The sequence below is a fragment of the Oncorhynchus mykiss genome, chromosome 28 (genome assembly GCF_013265735.2).
Source record: "Oncorhynchus mykiss isolate Arlee chromosome 28, USDA_OmykA_1.1, whole genome shotgun sequence".
Classification (NCBI taxonomy): domain Eukaryota; kingdom Metazoa; phylum Chordata; class Actinopteri; order Salmoniformes; family Salmonidae; genus Oncorhynchus; species Oncorhynchus mykiss.
The window spans coordinates 12,666,424-12,688,238 of record NC_048592.1 but is presented as its reverse complement, the minus strand read 5'-3'; the positions used below and the strand labels follow the sequence as shown (position 1 = coordinate 12,688,238).

Here is a 21,815-nt window from a genome sequence, read left to right as displayed (position 1 = left end):
CTCTTAGAGACTTACCAAGATAGGTGCTTCTACAAAGTATTGACTCAATGGTGTGAATATTTATGTAAATTAGATGTTTCTGTATTTAATTTTCGATAAATGTGCAAATATTTCTAAAAACATGTTTTCACTTACTCATTATGGTGTACACTTGCATGTGCCACCGCTTGCAATCTCCCCACCTCCATGCTCCCCCCACCTGTTGCGCGGTGCGTGCCTCCAAGGAGGGACCCGTTGCCATGGATACACTAGCGTTCGATCGGACGAGGAAGTGTACCAATACCAAAACAGCTCTACACACGTTTCGTGAACTGTGACATGTCAAGCTTATAACCACAGATATTTCAATTGTTCAGCAACCTGTGTATTGTTATGTTGTAGCTCGACGCAGAACGTTGTTACAAAGGTGAGTTGTAAATGAATAGTTTAATATCCTGCCTGTTATAACAACAAACGTTCGCTAGCTAAGTTAGCTAAACTAACGTTAGTTAGCTGACCTTAATAACGTCCTTAGCCAACGCCGGGCTATCTTAAAATATGATGCTAGTGAGGTTTAAAACCTCTGAGACTAGGCCTAAGCATACTTTACACGAAGTGAATTGTTAATTACTAAAACATATTTTGTTTGGATGTAGGTCTAGTGTCTTGTAACCATAACCACCCCACCCCTCCTCTCCACCAAGTTACAGTTTATACAACCGTTGTAGACCGAGGTAAAATTTGTTTTAGGATATTCGGTGAATATTAGATTTTCTCTCATCAATAACTATTGAACAAAGCATGCCATGGCTATAAAGATGGTATATTCTGAATCGTCTGGATGGAGAAATATACACACCTTTATTATTATTTTTGTAATAATACGATTTCCGGATTTCAATCTTCAATAGCTTTATTTAGGTAGATTTATTTTTCTTCCTTTTTTTTGTTTTTAGCTTTCAATCTTCAATAGCTCTTACACAAAGGGAGGGATTATTATGTGCCGTGTGTATTTCTTTTTTTTTGTTGCAAAAAACTCTAAAAACCTGTTTTCGCTTTGTCATTATGGGGTATTGTGTGTAAATTGATGAGGAAAACCGTTAATTTAATAAAGTTCAGAATAAGGCTGTAACATAACAAAATGTTGAAAAACGGAAGGGTTCTGAATACTTTCCGAATGCACTGTATACTTTTCTTAGTCATGGCACGCTATGTGTAAGAGCTATTGAACATTAAAAAAAAAAATACAAATGCAATTTCTAGAGAGAAAAAAGCAAGGGAGCTTTGTCCATCCTCCCCTCATTCTGAATATATCATAGTCATGGCACGCTTTGTGTAAGAACTATTGAAGATTGAAAGCTACAAATAATAATATACAAATGAATTTCAACCAAAACAAAGCTGTGGTGTTTTCTCCATCTTCCCCTTATTCAGAATCTACCATCTTCATAGTCATAGCATGCTTGATTCAATAGCTATTGATGAGAGAAAACCGGAGATCCAATATCAAACACATTTTTACCTTGATCTGTTCTAGCTCCTGTTTGTGTTTCATGGAAATTAGCATGTAACTGTACACATTGGCATTTCAAATGCAGGTCTAGCTCAACTGTACGTTCCTATGTAACTACCATGTAAATGCATGTCATTAAGAATGCATTACATTATTTAAATGGACCCAAATTAACAGTGTTAGTTAGCTAGCTACCCTTTTCTTTGTTTTGTCAGCTAAATTAACATTTATTTTCAACACCAAGGGACTGGAATTTCTGGGTTGGACATTTCTGTACAACATGGAAGAAGATGATGGACTAAAGGATAACCTTCGTCTACAGTTCCAGGCTCTGCAGGAGCAACAAGAGAAGCGTCTCCAGAGAAGACTAGAGAAACAGAAGAAGGAGCAGAAGGCCACTGAGATCCAGGACAATCTGGACCTGTCCCAGCTAGACATTCATCACGAGGATGATTGTAGTAAAACGTGAGCTCTATGAAATATTATTAGATTATATTATTAAAGTTAGACAAAGTTTCCTCCCCCAATACAGCCTAACATTATGCTTACTGTAGGCATTGTAGCATTATGAATTCATTATATGTACCTATCTCATTATTACCCAAATGGATTAGTGTTTGGAGCAATTGTTTTGGACTAAGGCTTTCATTAGCTTTGAAATAGCAATTGTAGCACAACGCAAGTTGTGGGTCTTTTAGGGGAGAACTTTCATAAACCTAAATATGACTGTGTTGTTATTGTCGTTTGTAATTGGAGGGAATTTATCATCCTCCATATTAAAATGTTGACTTTAATGGGTTTTTAATCCCCCCAGGCTGTTACAGAATGAAAATGAACAGTTGCAGGACCAGGTGAGGGAGCTGAGGGATGAAAATGGCCGACTATTCAAACTAGTGAGCGAGAAAGACTTTGAGATTAAACATCTGAAGAAGAAGAGGGAGGAAGACAGGCTGGCTTTAGCAGGTATTGTACAGTATATGAAAAAACTTGAATGAACAATTTATCTTTTGGGTGATAAGCATTGGATTTGGCTACATTCAGAGTAAAATGATGATATATATGTTTTTGTCTTTGTTTTATTCTCACTTTCAGAGCTCCATTTGACTTTGGGAATGTTGTCTAAAGTGGCATATGTCCTTTTTTTGTGATTTTATGACTATCTTGTCCAAGGTACATCTGGCTTGGCGGGAGATGCGGCAGCTACCAAGATTGTTGAGCTTTCTAAGAGGAATCGAGAGTTTGCTTCTGAACTGGAACGAGAAAAAGTTAAAGCAAAACAAACTAGCAACAGAGTGAAAGAGCTTGAGAAAGAGGTAAATGGGATGTTTAAAGAACTTATCATTTAACATTGCTATAACGAAGAATCAACAACTGTAACAAACCCGAATTCCATCTCATGTCCAGTCTGTCAATTGACAATGACATTTGGATGCAAAATCCCAATTTTATACATAAATGCCCGAGACTTTCCACTTCTTGACCCAATCAGCCATTTGTCAGCGGTATTGCTTTATAGACTGATGATGTAAGCTCTTGACTGGATGGGTATGTAATTAAAATAATTGCAATTTTGTTAAATCCTCTAGCTCCAGAGTGCTTTGTTGCTTAGTCCTCCTGGGAAGAAGATGGATGTAAAGCCACAAGACATGAGGTCATCCCAGGACTTCCAGGAGGTAATTAGTCTTAATGACTAATCATCATTTTTAAGCCGTGAACAAATATGAGCCAATACTCAAGAGAACACTGCCACATAGAAATGCTTATGTTGTTGTAGCTGTGATTGCATTTTAGCAAAAACCTTTTGTACATGTTTATTCTAAGCAAACCCGGCTAATTGTATTTGTGTCAATATTGTGACTTTTCAATGACAGCTATAACTGTGTTCCTCTCACCAACAGATCAGTCCAGTGGTAAAATCTCTACAGGAAAAACTATCTGCTGCACAATTCAAGATGACAGAATATCGAAACCAGATTCAAGCTGTCAAGCAGGAATTGAAAATAGCTCAGAAGGTGTGTATACAGCCGTTTGTTAAAAGTTCAAACATTTCAAAGGTTATGGCATACTATTCCAGGCATGTTTTTGTTCCTACTGTAGGTGTTATCCAGTGAGATAGGAGAGGAAGTCAGCATCCAGCAGCTACTGACCAGCCCAGGGAACTGGAGAGGTCGCTCCCAGCAGATACTGGCTCTCCAGATTAGGGTGAGCTGACTGCCTGCGGTCATTGGAAGAACTTTCGAGGCACAGAATATTGATCACACAATAACCTATTAAAATACATACAAGGTGATTTGTAGACTGCAATGTAGTCATTTTAATGTTTCTCTGTTGTTTATTTGTCCCCAGGTTCGGGACCTGGAGCAGCAGCTGAGCCAATCAGCTCAGAGGAAGCAGCCGTCATTCGTCAGCGTTGAAGAGGATCTACTGTGGGGCGGGGCCTTGCAGAAGACACCCCCCCAGGACAGGAACCTCAGCTACATCCGCAATATGGAGAGGGAGAAGAGAGAAACTCTGGAGGTAGGAAGAGCCAGACTTGATTGACAATTGATTGACAGTTCAATCAAACCTGCCTTGTGGTATTCACACAGTAGCTCTTTTGAGATTTTGAGGTTTAATTGAACTCCAGCCTTAGTTCTGCTTCTCTCCTCCTGGCATGTGTGGTTAGAGGATGACGGGGGACTATGATTCCCTCATGAAGGACCACAAGGATGTGAAGAAGAAGCTGGAGGGCTCCAAGGCCAGGAACAAAAACCTGGGCACTGAGGTGAAATCACTAAAGACCCAGATCTCCACCCTGCTGGACAAAGGAAAGCATGATGATGAGCTGGTGGATGCCTTACTGGTATGTTAGCAGACCTGGGTTCAAATAGTTTTCTTTGAACTGCTTTGAGTGTTTGATTGAGCCTGTCTCAAGTGCCAGATGGGCATGGTTTGCACTTTTGTGACTTTTCCATTCTAAAGATAAGTTTCAAATACTAGTATGAACCCATGTACGTTATATTGGTATATCATATTAGAACTTTGAGTGCATCATGGGAAGAATTTCAACCTGAGTTAAGCGCTAAATGGAACATAATTGCCTTTTTATGCACTTTTGCTCTACGCATATTCTGACCTTGAACTTAAACATGAGAATAGTATGAAATTCACCCGCTATTTGTTTGGTGTGGAGATCAAATAAATGAAGGTGTGGCGGAGGTGTGTCTACTGATACGCCGTATTCTGACCTTGACTTAATTCCCTCATAAGTCCACCACCTTTACGTGCGATGAAACAATGAATAATGTCGCGCAACCTGTCGGTTCCAAGTGGAACAACATCTACTTTCTTTTTTTCTGATAGAAATAACACCATCCTCCATGCGTTGTAGTTTACAAATTGATAAAAGGTAGGCAAATGAGTAAGCCGTTTGGCTAAGGCGATTGTAAATATAAGCAATAATTTGGGATATGTAGCCTATTTGAATAATTATGGAACGCACACCATGCGTAGCAGTTTAAACCTGGACCCTGGCGCATGGTTCACAACTGTACCATTGTCATCACAGTTCTCTGATTAGTGAGGATTATTATGGTAGATTAAAAGGACTACTGTTCAACCCCTATTGTACACTTTTCTCACCTTCCAATATTTCATGGATTGAACAATTGAACACGGCAATTTCAGGGTGAATCAAACCACTGTTTTTTTTATTCACCAACATATTTTGTGAGTAAAGGCTCTGTCACGCCCTGACCTTAGTTATCTATGTTTTCAGTATTATTTTGGTTAGGTCAGGGTGTGACGAGGGTGGGTATGTGTATTTTCTACTTGTCTAGGGTTTTTGAATATCTATGGGGTTTTGGTATGTCTAGGTAAATATAGGTCTATGGTGGCCTGAATTGGTTCCCAATCAGAGGCAGCTGTTTATCTTTGATTGGGGATCCAATTTAGGTTGCCATTTTGGTTTTGTGGGTTATTGTCTATGTGTAGTTGCATGTCAGCACTCGTGTTATAGCTTCACGTTCATATGTTATTTTGTTCGTTTGTTTAGTGTTCTTCGTTTAATAAGAAGAGGGGTATTCACATCACGCTGCGCCTTGGTCTCATCAATACGACGAATGTGACAGGCTCTCCAACCCTGTTTTTTTATTTTTATTATTCATAAGTACTTTCCTAACCCTAAATAATATACATCATCATTTTGGTATTGTATTTTTACATCTAAAAAGGCGATATGTATTTTCATGGTTTTCTTTCATTGATCACTTATATTCTGAACCGTTCTCTCTTTATCTACTTCCCCAGAGTCAGGTGAACTCGTGGATACCATTTTTATGTCTCTGTGTGCAGTTGGAAGGGAGTTGCTAACTGGCGTTAGCACAATGACTAGAAGTCTATGGTATCTGACACTGGGGAAGTATATATATTTGCCAGAATCCCAAAGGAGCCCATATTTTCAAGTTCTCATAACATTGTCTCAGATGGATTACATCTTCACTCATCGGATTGATCTATAATTGAACGAGTCCCTGCATACAAATACCTTGGTATTTGGATTGACAATGATTTATTGTTTGAAAAACATACGAAGGACCTTGTTAGATATACTTTTTTTTTTTACAGAAACAGACCTCGTCTCTCACTAGTCAGCAGGAAGCAGTCAACCTTTCTACCTGTTCTTGATTATGGTGATTCTATTTATCAAAGTGCAGTTGCCTTTTTCATAGCACCCTTCGTTTTATCACAGGAGCGTTTTATTACTCTTTACTGTATTCTTTACTAAAAGTTTGGCTGGACCTCTTTGAAGTCCCGTAGATCACATCATTACTCTCTTTTTGTTTACAAAGCCCTTCTCCACAAGCTTCTCCACCTAACTAAGCCCTTCTCCAACTAACTTCACTATTAAGATTTAAAATGACAAGTTATCAAACCCGTTTACAGGGTTGGTTAAGTCTGGAGACTCCTTTTTTGTCTGCAGAGTTCGGTAAGTCAGCCTTTAGGTCCAAAATACATTTCAAATAGATGCGTTAGTGTCCTAGTGCAGTTCAGGCAGGGGACATAGGATTTTATAATGAAGAATGTGTTTGTTTTAGTTGACTGTGTTTTATGTATATTGTGTAGATTTATGTTTGTCTGTGCAATATGTGTTGTGCTGTTTTATATTGTACTTTATTTTTGATGTATTTTATGAAATATACAGGGCTCCCTTGTAAAAGAGACACTGGTCTCAATGGGCACTCCCTGATGATTAAATATAGGTAAATAAATAATGCTGTAGACCTACTGCATTTGCAAACATCAAATACATATACACATCACAGAATAATCAGTTTGATGCATCAGTTACTAACTTAGTTAGTAATATGCTGATGCTGATGCTTCACTTCACTTATCAACACATACAGTAGTACACAAGTTTCTAGAGTGAAGTGTCCCTTGACATGTCCTCCCCTAATTCTGTCCCCTGTCCCCCTAATCCTGTCTCCCTCTCCACCTGTCCCCTGCCCCCTCTCCCGCCCCTGTCTGTCCTGTCGTGAACACCGTAGAAGCAGCAGAGCCAGCTGCAGGAGGTGCTGGGCAGGCTGAGCCAGCAGGACGCGCAGACTAAGGAGAGCCAGCAGAACCTAGGGCAGCAGCTGAGCAGCGAGGCCCAGAGACACACATCCCTCATCCAGCAGCTCAAACACATGGTCTTCGAGAGGGAGGCCAAAGTGAAAGAGCTGGAGGACGAGATACAGCAACTGTCCTTAAAGGTAAACTGACTGTGATTCTGCAAGGAGATAAAAATACTTCTAGTGATTGATGTCAATGCTATTTACTGAAGAGTTTTGGCTTCAGCGTTTTGGGCTAGTTCCATTTATTTCCAGTCGCTTCCAATATAGAAAAATGTAGCAATGATGCTTTATGGTAGCATTTTTTCAAATGCAACTGACCTATGGAATTCAGGACTGGAATTTAAACAGAATGGATTTTGTAAATGTGTTGCAGAGAGAGGAAGGCGGTCAATCAGGCCCCAAGATGACCACTGGCAGCTTCTGGCCTTTGACAGCAGGGGGAGACAGCAGTAAGAGGATTAGCTCAGCCCGGTATGTGTGCAAGTGGGAGTCATAAATATAAGATAATCTTGTGTCATAAATGTCAAATATTATAGTACATTCAGGGATATATGACTCATCTACCTTGCCTACAAATTATTCAAGTATCAGTTGATAGTGTCATTGATTGTGCAATGATTATATTAATATATTATTTATCTAAATGTATGTTTTTTTTCTCTCATATAGTTCAGTATCTAAACTTGGACATAAACTAGTGGAGTCAGCAGCTGGGGTCAGTTTAGAGGTCAGGTAAGTCTCAGCCTCCATAAAATCTGGTACAAATCATCCAATGTTTTTAACTGTTATTCGATGTACAATAAAACCTGTTTGTGGTGGACTACACCTACTGATACAATTTACCACTACTATCTCAGAGATGCAGGAGCTCCTTCGGGTTGTCAGAACTGTTCAGAGGAGGTGAGGTACCTGAAGGCAGAGTGTACAGAGTTTCGGACCCTTTGTGAGGCTGCCTGTGTGGAGAGAGATAGGCTCCTAGAGCTTGTCAAGCTCCAGCAATCCAGGTATTACGTACAGCAACTACCAATGGATTTCATTTCTGCAACACAAATGTCCGGGTGTATTGTGTGCATTACATTAGTTTAGTTTCTTTTCCTGTCCTTTACTAAATCATATGGGTGGGTGTTTAGATTGCTAATATTGGGTGTGTGCCTTTTTGTATTTTTTTTTATTTATTACTGCTTTGTCTCAACCTCTCTGTTAACCTTTGTGTTTTTACATCTTTCCGGCATGGAAATGTAAGCCTCCTTACTTTGTAATGACCAGATTACAGTACCTGATGGGAATTTTCGTGATGATCATGCAGTTTTTAAACATAATACCGCAATCATGACTACCTCGGTTGGCAGAAATAAAAGTACAGGCTTTGTTACTGGCTACACCTTTCAGATATATAAAAAGAACACAGCATTTTAAAATGGGCAGGTTTTTGTCTTGGTATGATTGGGATATAGTAGTAAGAGACTGGGCTGGTGTGTTTGTGACAGGGAGGAGGAAGGGAAGCAGAGGTGCCTAGGGACAGAGCAAAAATTCCAAGGAGAACGCAGAAGGGCCGTAGCCCTAGAGCAGCAGCTAGAAAAAGCAAAGCTGGATCTGGGCAAAGGATTGACTCCCAGAAAAACTAGCAACAAGGGCACTGGAGGTAAGTCTCAGGGTAGGCACACTGATCTATAACAGTAGCACAGTGACAAGACTGAGAATGGGATTTATATTGATCCATAACTGCTATTTCCGTCTTATTTTTATTGTTATTTTCTTTTCTACCATCCCAGGAGCCTTGTCTAGTGGGAGACAGAGGGAATCATCATCCCCTCGAAGCCCTCCTGACCTTTCCAGGGAGGCCCAAGTCATTGAACTAAGTACCCAGTGAGCCTGACTTTTTTTTTTTTTTTTTTGTCTTCTGTTCTGTCTCTCCTCGAACTCCTGGGGGGGTGACCCTGTCTGTCACAGATTGACAGTTTGTATCTCCAGACTGTGTTCAATTATAATAAGATTGAACGTCTTCAGTGAGATTACACCCAAGAATAGAGAATATAACAAACTAGAAACTCACAAGAATACTGAGTATGACATACTAGAAATACTGTACATGTACTGTATCGGCCCAATTGGGAGTCAGACACATTGTACATGTATACATTGGAGTTTTACTTTCTATGAAGAATAACAGCTCAAAAAACACAGAGGGTATTCATACATTACAAACTCCTTGACTGAAGCACACAACCATGTTGACGTGTTGTTGTATGTTTCTCTCCCTCTGTCCCCAAGGCTGGCGGTGCTGCAGGGGGAGAACGAGGCTCTGAGGGCTGAGCTGAGGAGCACTCTCCAGGCCAAGGCTGAGGACCTGCAGCTCTGCAGTGACATGATGAACCAAGTCAAGCACGTCTTTCTGCAGGCGCTGCGACAACACAAGCAGGACAGAGACACAAACCAGGAGAATTAGTTAGCTAGCTGTATTAAAGGCCCTGGCTGCTTAACCTGTTGGACTTCAACCACGTCCCCAAAAAACCTTAAGTTCCTCTTGTCCAGTCATATCAACTCTGAGGAAGGACAGGAATGGAGCAGGCCTGTCTTCTTCAGCAATACAATGTAATTACTGGTTCCTGGTTTCCTGACTGCTTCCTGCTAACTCTGTTGACCACGAAAAGACGACAACCTGCTTTGATTGCCCCCATGTAGTGAATATGAGTAAGCCAATCAAAGCCAACTTGGCACCTGCGGACCAAAAGGTTTATCAACTTTGACATGAAGATGTTACACAGTGGTTCCTATTGTTGATTGCATGACTGGTCAGTGCATATAGAATGTGTCTGCATTATTTGATGTGTATGCATGGACTTGTCCATAGGTGTTTTTCTTTTCTAAATGTCACTGTCATGTCAAACTTGTGTCGTCGTCTTAGCACCTGTGTTTGTAAGATATAGTATAGAGGGCCGCAGTGTGTTTGTAAGATATAGTACAGAGGGCCACAGTGTGTTTGTAAGATATAGTACAGAGGGCCACAGTGTGTTTGTAAGATATAGTACAGAGGGCCGCAGTGTGTTTGTAAGATATAGTACAGAGGGCCGCAGTGTGTTTGTAAGATATGGTACAGAGGGCCGCAGTGTGTTTGTAAGATATAGTACAGAGGGCCGCAGTGTGTTTGCAACACACATCACAGTTAAGATGCTAATGTTTAGTTAGGGCTTTATTCAATCCATATCGCTGAAGATCTGTTTCAGAACACATTGACAATTAAAGGCAATGTTCCCTGCTGTCTCACGGTAAACGCTGCATATCAAATCACATTTTATTTGTCACATAGGCCAAATACAACAGGTGTAGACCTTATCGTGAAATGCTTACTTACAAGCCCTTCACCAACAATGTAGTTCAAGAAATAGATTTAAGAAAATATTTAGTAAATAAACTAAAGTAAAAAAAATGAAATAAAATCAAAAAGTAACGTAAGAAAATTACATAACAATAACGAGGCTATATACAGGGGTACCGATCCCGAATCAATCTGCGGGGGTACAGGTTAGTCGAGGTAATTTGTAAATGGACTATGCATAGATAATAAACAGCAAGTAGGAGCAGTGTAAAACACTGGGGGGGGGTCAATGTAAATAGTCCTGGTGGCCATTTAATTAATTGTTCAGTAGTCTTATGGCTTGGTGGTAGAAGCTGTTAAGGAGCTTTTTGATCCTAGACTTGGCGCTCCGGTACCGCTTGCCGTGCGGTAGCAGAGAGAACAGTCTATGACTTGGGTGACTGGAGTCTGACTATTTTTTTTTTATGACGGCTCAATCTGAAATTACCTTTAAGTTTCAACATGGATCCTCCCAGATACTTGTATCCAGGCTACAGTATCACACATAAATATTTGACAGCCCCAAACCAAATAGTAAAGAAAGTAAAGTTCCTCAATAGTTTAACATTATTCAAAGCTATCGCGGCTAATCACTTCTGACTTAAAACCAGATGTGAGGGAATAGTGGTTGAAAACGAATGTAGACATTAAGCTACACAAACTCCCCGCTCTGCCAGTCTATACTGTCGGTTCCTTAGAGCATGTTCCCAATGCTTACTGTATATACAGTGATCTCAAACTATTGGGACAGTGACACATTTTTTGTTGTTTTGGATCTGCACTCCAGCACTTTGGATTTAAAATGATACTGTGACGATGAGGTTAAAGTGCAGACTCAGCTTTAATTTGAGGCTATTTTCATCCATATCAGGTGAACCATTGGAAATTACTGCACTTTTTGTACATAGTCCCCCCATTTTAGGGGTCCAAAAGTATTGGGACAAATTAAATTACATGTGTATTCAAGTAGTCAAAAGTTTAGTATTTGGTCCCATATTCCTAGCTCGTAATGATTACATCAAGCCTGTGACTCTACAAACTTGTTGGATGCATTTTCTGTTTGTTTTGGTTGTGTTTCAGATTATTTTGTGCCCAATAGAAATGAATGGTAAATAATGTATTGTGTCATTTTGGAGTCACGTTTATTGTAAATAAGAATAGAATATGGTTCTAAACACTTCTACAGTAATGTGGATGCTACCATGATTACGGATAATCCCGAATGAATCGTGAATAATGATTGAGAAAGTTCACCCGATAAACGGTTCACCCGATATGAATGAAAATACCCTCAAATTAAACATAACAGTCTGCACTTTAACCTCATCGTCATTGTATCATTTCAAATCCAAAGTGCTGGAGTACAGAGACAAAACAACAACAAATGTGTCACTGTCCCAATACTTTTGGAGCTCACTGTATATATAATATATGACCTGTGCATCTCATTCCACTAGTGGATTCCAAAAAGCTGTCTACTGGACTGTGTATCCTTGTGGGAGTGGCCCCTACCCCTAACCTAACATCCGAGTTATTTTCTTACTATGTTAGCCAAAAGGATTTCAGCAGAACCCCCTGCTCCCCCTCTACTCTCCCTCCCTCCACCCCTCCACATCACGCTTAATTTAAACCCATGGCTGAGTTAGTGTGCTGCTTGAAATACCACACTATTTCTCCCAGAACCCTGTGGGAGATTGGCGGGTCCCGGCTGGACTGAGCAAAAGAGAAAAAGTGCCACAAGACAAAAATATCAGACTTTGGGACGTGATGAAGAAAGCCTTTATGCTGCGAGAAACAAAAAACTGCTTGTGTTGCAATGCACACCTCCTAGGATTGAAGGTGAGGCACTCTGTGTAGTGTTCTACTACCAGCGTTTTAGTTAGCTGTGACCATGACTAGGTAAGACAGCAAAGGGCTCTACTTGCTACTGTTGGTTCTCACTGCAACGGTGCTGCTTTTGCACAAAATACACTTCACAGCTTTTGTTGATGGAGCGAAGAGTTGTTACATCCAATAAATGCATCACAACAATACGGAAACATCCTCTCAAACGATGTGACGACTTCGTGGATGAGGTGTGCATTCTGAGTGTTCCTGAATTACCAATTTACATTTCACACTTGTGCTGTACCAAACATGCATGATCTTGATTGAAATCCCCTTTCAAGTCAATCTGCACAAATGAAACCATCATTTCCTCTAAAGTTATTGCTCACTTCAGTTAGTGACTGACAGCTCATATAAGTGGCTAAGGAATACAATTGTATATAATATTAAATTGTATTCATATGCAACTTAAATGAGCTGTCAGTCACTCCTGTGTCACCAAGGAATAAACAAACCCCTATGTAGCCTTAGTATTAACATACCTATTCCTGATGGCTTTAGAAATTAAAGGAGTGTCATCACTTTCAAATAAATTACATTTTAACCAAACAGTTTTTATATTGTTGTATGAAAGTTGGATTACGCAGAAAGGTGTAGATTTATTCCAAAATGCCCAATAACCCACCAAGCCAAACAAACTTGTGTAAACACAGCAGTACGTAAACAGGCTGACCTATTTGTCATTCCAGGTTTCAATGACTCCTTTCTCCATCCTTCTCCTCAGAGGTATTCCCCCTCGTTCTGGACCAGTGCTACCTCCAGACCATTGACTGCATCCAGAAACTAAAGTCAACAACCCAAGCTGTGAACGCAGAGGTTAAAGTTAGCCGTCAGTATTTGAGGGATACTGTGTATGTGTGCGTGTGTGAACATTTCTCTAGGCCCTGAAAACGAACGGACAGTATGTGTGCCCCTCTATGAGTCCATTCATTCCCACTGTAGCAACTTTCTCATTTACATGCAATGGAAAGAAAATAAACACGCTGCTTCAGCTGACTCCTAATCTGTTCGTTTACAGTAAGTAGGGAGGAAAGCAAGCCAAGGCCGTGGTTTTACAACAAAGGTGTAGGCTACACTGTAACAGAAAACTCAGTTATACGGTAATGTTAGGTAATTATCAACAGTGAAAAGAACTAACGTTTTACTGCAGCATGCTGTAAATGATGGTGCATTGTGGGCAAAATTTTGTATTTCGAATGGTACTGCAATTCCACCACACAGAATACAGTACTGTACCTTATCTTTGGAGTGGAAAAAAAACATTTTGACCACTAGTGGGTGCATGGTATTGTTCATTCTGGCTTGTTAATATATTTTAAGGTGTGCCTTGTAAGATAATATATTTGTTGCACATGTGAGTGAGAATGCTGTACCAATTTAACTCGTGTGGTTATAGTGCCCCTTCAATTTAAAATGTGTAGATGGGTTAGCTGACAATGTGCAGGGTCCTAATTTACGTTCAGTGGATGTCACTAGATGGCAGTGTGGTCAATTCTGTTTCCATTTTGAAATTAGGTTGACAATGAATTATCATTTAATTTAATGTAATTAACATTTCATCTGATTTTACTACAGACAAAATATATTAATTTGTGCAGCTTTATCTTCTATACAAAACAATTATCCCTTCAGTTGTCACTTTTTATTCATAGCCTCCCACTGGGAAAGACGTCAATTCAGCAACTATTCCACATTGGTTCAATGTAATTTCATTGAAATTACGTGGAAACAACATTGATTCAACCAGTGTGTGCCCAGTGGGCTTTGTGTTCCAGACTAATCTTTTAACATGTACAGCATGCACTGCTTTAATTTCCAGGAAGAACACATTTCTCAAAAGTAATCAAAGATTAGATGTTTTCTGAGCATTCACCTAATGGCAAATGTGCCAGCCTACAAAAAAAAACACATTTATTCTGAAAATGAATGGAAGCACAACATTTTGTGTGATTTACCAATTTGGTCAAATTGTCAGCTAAACCCAACTCTATAATAGTAGCCTGTGACAGAAGCTACTATCATAGTCATCTTTATGGAAAATGACCATTTAACCTATTTCACCTTTCACTGAGCAGACTCCACACATGTTATTACCAATAATCTCACTCATGTCAAAGTGGCATGTACTTTTCATGGCTGAGGATTTAAGGATGATCAAGCAGGCGTCTGCCACAGGAATTGCCATAGCCACTGACGCAGAAGTCCTTTTTTTTATATACCCCAGTTGATGTCTGAAAGCAGCCAAGAGTCATCTCTTATCAAGTTAGGCAGGGTAGATGGGAATCAGGCCTAGCGACCATTTTCTCTCAACTCCTACGCACACTGCTCCATGGCACCACACCGACAGATGTCTGGCGGATATGACCGGTGTTGTGTTATATCACGGTGCCATGGCAAAACAGATACAGGGGGTATTGTTTATGACAGGAGGAGGATCATTTAGGGAATACTCTCTTTTACGTTTATATTTGAGTCATTTAGCAGAAGATATTATCCGGAGCAGTGGTTTCCAAAATTTTTACAGTCCCGAACCCCTTCAAACATTCAACCTCCAGATGCTGCTTTAGCACCAGGGTCAGCACACTCTTAAATGTTGTTTTTTTGCCATCATTGTAAAGCCTGTCACACACCCTATACAATACATTTATTAAACATAAGAATGAGTACACATTTCTGTCACAACCCGGCTCGTGGGAAGTGAATAACTCACCATGAGTTAATGAGAAGGGTGTGGGCCGGGAATCCACTCCCACATAGGTACTTGGTTGCAAAGGGCATCAGTGTCTTAACAGAGCGATTTTCCAAGGCAAGAACCTCTAAGCGCAGCACTATCCAGAAATCTGGCAGTGGCTTCTGATTAAATTCAATTTTCACAGAACTGCTTGTTGCAATTTCGATGAGGCTCTCTTGTTCAGATATTGGTAAGTGGACTGGAGACATGGCATGAAAGGGATAGCGAATCCAGTTGTTTCTGTCATCCGTTTCGGGAATGTATCTGCGTAATTGCGCACCCAACTCACTCAGGTGCTTTGCTATATCACATTTGGCATTGTCCATAAGCTTGAGTTCATTTGCACACAAAAAAAATCATACAATGATGGAAAGACCAGTGTGTTGTCCTTGTTGACACAGACAGAAAAGAGCTCCAACTTCTTAATCATAGCTTCAATTTTGTCCCGCACATTGAATATAGTTGCAGAGAGTCCCTGTAATTTTAGATTAAGACCATTCAGGCGACAGAAAACATCACCCAGAGAGGCCAGTTGTGTGAGAATCTCATCATTCATGCGGTCAGACAAATGAAAATTATGGTCAGTTAAGAAGACTTTAAGCTCGTCTCTCAATTAAAAAAAAATTGTCAATACTTTGCCCCTTGATTACCAGCACACAGTATGTTGTCATAGCGTTACATGGCCGCTACCCATATCATTGCATAATGCAGAAAATACACGAGAGTTCAGGGACCTTGCTTTAACAAGGTTAATTAACCATTTTCGCTGTCGGGTCCAAAATGTCTTTCAAGTTGTCAGGCATTCCTTTGGCGGCAAGAGCCTCTCGGTGGATGCTGCAGTGTACCCAAGTGGCTTCGGGAGCAACTGCATGCACATGCGTTTCCACTCCACTATGTTTCCCTGTCATGGCTTTTGAGCAGATACCAACACATCTTGACCACCAACGTCCATTTGATGTCATAAAGCTGTCCAGTACTGTAAAAAATATCCTCTCATGTTGTTCTGGTTTCCAGTGGCTTGCAGTTTACAATTGGCTCATTCATCCCCCTCCTCTCCCCTGTAACTATTCCCCAGGTTGTTAGCGTAAATGAGAATGTGTTCTCAGTCAACTTACCCGGTAAAATAACAGATATATAAATAAATAAAAAAGAAGAGGATGTCGTCCTTAATTGACCCCCCATAAGCGTAACAGATATGTTCTAGCAGTTGTGCCAGCCTGCCACGTCTGTTGACTCATCCAGATGTAACACATATAATTCCCTGGCTTGTATGCGATACAGTAATTGTTTCAAAACATCTCTTGCCATGTCACTGATACGTCGTGAAACAGTGTTGTTTGATGAAGGCATTGTCTGTATAGTTTTTTGGGCCTTTTCCCCCAGCATTGTCCCAGCCATATCCGCGTCAGCAGGAAGAATTAAGTCCTCCACAATAGTATGGGGCTTGCCAGTCCAAGCCACTCCGTAGCATACCATATAAAATGCTTCTAGTCCCTTCTTATTAATGGTACCTATTGCTTTTATACATGTCTTACTAGTCGAAAGTTGTCTTTATTCTCGCTCAAAAAACTCTGTGGCTTATTTTTCTAATGTCATGTTTCGTTTCTAAATGTCTGCGCAAGAGTGAAGGTTTGCCGGTTAATGTGATTGGATGTTAATTATTTGACTAGGCTACCTGTATTGGACAGTGTGTTGTTATTTGGCTGAACACTAGATGGTTTAATTTTATTTTTGGTAGTAAAACGAGGCTACTCAGGCAAGAAAAAAACCTCACCCAAATGTATAGGGCATAAATATAAATGTACTGTTTGAAAATGTGAAGAAAATCTGGGTTCGCGCCCAGGCTCTGTCGTAACCGGCCGCGACGTCCGTGGGGCTACGCACAATTGGCCTAGCGTCGTCCGGGTTAGGGAGGGGTTGGCCGGTAGGGATAGCCTTGTGGACTCAGTAGGACCTGTGGACTCAGTAGGCTGAGGGTGTGAGGGGTGGAAGTCATCAACCTTTTTTAAAAGTGGTCAAGGTCTAAAGTTATTTTCATTTGTATTTTAAGAATATAGGCTAGAGGTATTTTTTTTGTTTTTGCACGTTTCTCTTCATATTTTCTTTGGTAATTTTGGCTTCTTAAGCTCTATCAGGTGTCCTACACACTAAGAAAATAGGGTTCCTCCAGTATTCTTTGGGATTGGTGAACGGTTCTATGTGGAACAATAATGACTCAAAGAACACTTTGGGCCTCTCAATGGTTCTTTGCAGTTCACAAAAGGGTTCTTTGCTGTTTTAGTGATAATGAAAATGTAGCACTTTTTGGGGTGTGGTCTGCGCACAGCTCTATTTGTTCAACAGTGCGTGAGAATGTCATTCCAGTTCATGTAAGCTGTTGTGTTATGCCGTTACATGTGAAACATGACTATGGCCAGTGTCAGTGTCTTGAGAAAGACATATATGGCCTTGTGTCGTTTAAGAACTGATGTCTAAATCAGTGGCTCTCAAATCTCTCCTCGGGGAACTTTAGCAGTTCCAGATCTAGCACACCTGATTCAACTTGTCAGTTAACACAACAATATAGCCTATAGAATTTTAACAATACTGTTTGATATGGCTACGCAGAAAATAAATGACCCTTTATGGTTCTTCAAAAGGGTTATTTCTAGAACGTTTGAGATTGAGAAAGATCCTTTAAAGAACATTCTTCCTTTTTGGAGCTATATAGAACATTTTATGAATGGTTCTTTATAGGACCGTAGGAAAAGGGTTCTTGATAGCGTCCTAAAGGTTCCATTTCTAACCTTCAAGAAAAGGTTTCTGATTATCACAGCTGTGACTAATGAAGTTACATTTGATTATATTCTATAGGTGTCCCAAGTCTCTCCCCGTAGCATGCGGAACCTAACTTGCTGATACTAATAAACCACAGGACCCTGAACAGCTTCTACCCCCCAAGCCATAAGACTGCTAAATAGCTCATCAAATGGCCACCCGGACTACCTGCATTGACCCTTTTTTGCACACACTGGACTCTACCCACATATTCACACATACTTACACTGACACCCCAACATGCACACACACGCACACGCACACGCACACACACAGATGACGTGTTCACACATGCATACTGATGCTACACACACACACACACACACACACACACACACACACACACACACACACACACACACACACACACACACACACACACACACACACACAACAGGAGGTTGGTGGCACCTTAATTGGGAGGACGGGGTCAGAGTAATGGCTGGAACGGAGTCAATGGAATGGTTTCGAACTCATTAAACACATGGTTCATTAAAGACTCATTATTGTTATTCGTTATTCACTGTGCATGTATTCCTCGTGTCAGTATTTCTATTTGAGTTTAACTCTGCATGGTTGGAAAATGACCCATAAGTAAGCATTTCACTGTTAGTCTACACCTGTTGTTTACAAAGCACGTGACAAATAAAATGTGATTTGATTTGATGGAAGGAGTCTTCAGCGTGCTGGCGTTACTGGGAACAACACATCAAATCAGCTGTGCTACAGTATGCTTACTAATCATTGTGAAATGTTCGTATATGTCTTGTGTTTAGCCTTTGTGAGACATGCAGTCTGAGTTTAAGTGAGGTAGACAAGCGGCAGATATAATTATTATCAGGAAGTGTTAGTGGGAGGTGATTGGAGAGAAGCAGGCGGACTCGCTGTCATTGGGCTTTTGCTTATCCACCTATAACAGCCCCACAATAGCAGATAGACTAGTGTTTTGTGTCTGTAATGCTTTTACATGTTTCATCTGATTAAATCTATTTCAGTTTTCAGAATCGAACACAATGGGTTATGGGGTTGGGAAGATTTCACTGAATTATAGTAGTGATGCGTTTTTTTTTACCCATCCCAGAAGAGAAAATCACCAGTAATGACCCTTCAACCAATTTGCTCGTGTCATTTTGGTTATTTGAATGAAATTATTCTCCCATCGAAAGCCTGGTTCACATTTCAGTTGGAAATTACTCAAAACCTATTTTTTCGCATATTAGATTCTAATTTGATATTTTTCCTGCATTCTGAACACCCAAAAAGCACATGGAATCGGATATGTCAAGCCACATTTCAAACTACCTTCATAGGGGGTTTGAAGCCAAATCGAAATCTGATTCCCGTCCATGTGACGTATCTGAATGGTAAAATCCGATTGATTTGCCCTGAAGTGATTTTTAGACTGTTATTTCACATATCTTGAAAATGGCCTATGTGGCATCGATTCAAGTCAGAAACAGTTATTCTAGTGTCAAAACTGACTACAAAGTGTAAATAAGATCATTTTGGTCATAAAGTCAGTCATGTCTAAAATGGAGTTGTACCTGTGCGTCACAACAGGTAAATGAAGGTTGGGTTTTGATTTTGCAGTGTCCATTTGCCCTCTAACATGGGGTGAACAGCTGCAGTAATTGCTCTGTATCCAACAGCATAGACAGTGAGACAGACCTGCCCAGTAGCTCTGACTTTGTTTACATACTGTAAGACGACACGTGTTACACTTTTTAACTTAAAGAAATACTGCACCAAACACCTTAGTTACATGTACAATTGTGCAACTAAAACAACCTCTGTAAAAACGTAAAAATGTATTACAGATTTCTTGAGTTATCTTAGATTCATTCTGGTTATTTTGAGGAAGTGAAATTGGCTTCCGCATCTACAGTGTCTCATCAGGGACAAACATAATTAACCATACACGGAATCGGTCAGGAAACACACCTACTTGACTGAAATCTCGTTTTTGTAATGAGCAACAACAAAAAACTCATGCCAATTGGGGTGTTCAGTGGCTCTTTAACAAAAGTCACATCTCAATAGTTGGTCCAGGTAAGTCATGACATAACACAAGTGGGAGGTGGGCCTTTCATTTATTGTTCTCTATCGCTCCTCTATTGTTCCTCAAGCAAGAGGGGAGGCCGATGACATCATGGATTCCCATCTGACCAACTTGAATGCCCTACTCCTTGAAGTTTGCAGTTGTGTATTTTTTTTTACATTTTTTACCTCAAAACATATTTTTTGTACTCTTTAGTGTGTGTACTTTAATTTATTTATGCTTGGGAGATGAGTTTTTCTACAGTAAATGTTAACTAATAGCTGGAGGACATCTGTAAATCTCTTTCTTTTTGTGTTCCAGGTGGCTGTCCAGAGGTATTGATGCAGTCACAGGCATGGATAATCATTGGTGTCAGAGCTAACACGGCAGCGATGTTGGGACATTTGACATTCACAAACACCAAGGGGATCATTAAGATAAGCTTATTGGTATGTCCTACGACACAAAACACTCCATGTTGGAAGTATGCTTCCATCCTGCAGCAAAGCACCCCCACCCCCAAGGAAAACGCTATGTCTGGCGCCAACCCAACACCTCTCATCACCCCGAGAAAACCATCCCCACAGTGAAGCATGATGGTGGCAGCATCATGCTGTGGGGATGTTTTTCATCGGCAGGGACTTGGAAACTGGTCAGATTTGAAGGAATGATGGATGGCACTAAATACAGAGAAATTCTTGAAGGAAACCTGTTTCAGTCTTCCAGAGAGTTGAGACTGGGCCAGAGGTTCACCTTCCAGTAGGACAATGACGCTAAGCATACTGATAAAGCAACACTGAAGTGGTTTAAGGGGAAACATTTAAATGTCTTGGAATGGCCTAGTCAAATCCCTGACCTCAATCCAATTGAGAATCTGTGGAATGACTTTAAAGATTGCTGTACACCAGCGGAACCCGTCCAACTTGAAGGAGCTGGAGCAGTTTTGCCTTGAAGAATGGGCAAAAATCCCAGTGGCTTGATGTGCCAAGCTTATAGGGACATACCCCAAGAGAGTTGCAGCTGTAATTGCTGCAAAAGGTGGCTCTAACAATGTTTTGACTTTGGGAGGGAATAGTTATGCACGTTCAAGTTATTTTTTTTTGTCTTATTTCTTGTTTCACATTTAAACATATTTTTCATCTTCATATTGGTAGGCATGTTGTGTAAATCAAATGATACAAACCCCATTTTAATTCACGGTTGTAAGGCAACAAATTAGGAAAAATACCAAGGGGGGTGAATACTTTTGCAAGCCACTGTATCCCTGTTGGACCAATGGATATCTTAATAAAGTCAACTAAATTAACCAGAAGATATCTTCCTGTGATGTGGATGTGAGCCTGGGAGTTATGGGAAAGGGATCCTCCTTCGTACTGCTGCTTCAGTAACAGTCACTCTGCCTCAGTTTCCTTGTGTAACTAAGCAGACATCAGTGTGTTCCATGAGAACAAGCTAACCACTTTTGTCTGCTTGCTGTGGAGGTGTTGGTGTAAACACATGGCCATAACAGCATATACAGTAGCTTGAACTGATTTGACATAACTTTTAGCTACATGGTTTGTGTGCATATCTGGTCACTGAGGTCAGTTAGTATATTGCCCAAGTGATTGATTATATTTATTCTTCTGTAATTTCAGCACAACATACCTGTCATCAGCTCATTGGCAAACACAGTGTCCGTTCGAACATTATTCTGAAGCCAGACACCTATGCTTCTGTATTACATCCTGCCACACAGAGGACAAGGACAATATAACTGAAAGATTGTCATTCACCGCTCTATGTTCCCTTGACCGTCCTACACAAGCCACTGCCCTCACAAGCAGGCAGCTCCCTCCCATCCCCCACAGAGCAGTGCTATAACCTGCCTACCTCCCTTTCCAGAATGGGCTGTAAAC

The 21,815-nt window shown here is 40.5% G+C and overlaps 1 protein-coding gene across 1 annotated transcript; it reads left to right on the top strand.

The window, feature by feature from the left end:
- Nucleotides 1–222: 222 nt before the first annotated feature.
- Nucleotides 223–10,415, top strand: ccdc13 (coiled-coil domain containing 13). The gene is made up of 16 exons (XM_021589166.2): nt 223–406; nt 1,737–1,957; nt 2,307–2,455; nt 2,663–2,805; nt 3,079–3,165; nt 3,391–3,504; nt 3,590–3,694; nt 3,839–4,009; nt 4,158–4,334; nt 7,021–7,227; nt 7,463–7,560; nt 7,759–7,821; nt 7,947–8,093; nt 8,577–8,731; nt 8,862–8,955; nt 9,361–10,415. The coding sequence occupies exons 2-16, from the start codon at nt 1,773–1,775 to the stop codon at nt 9,533–9,535; spliced, it is 2,070 nt and encodes a 689-aa protein (XP_021444841.2). The 5' UTR covers nt 223–406; nt 1,737–1,772; the 3' UTR covers nt 9,536–10,415.
- The last annotated feature ends 11,400 nt before the right edge of the window (nt 10,416–21,815 follow it).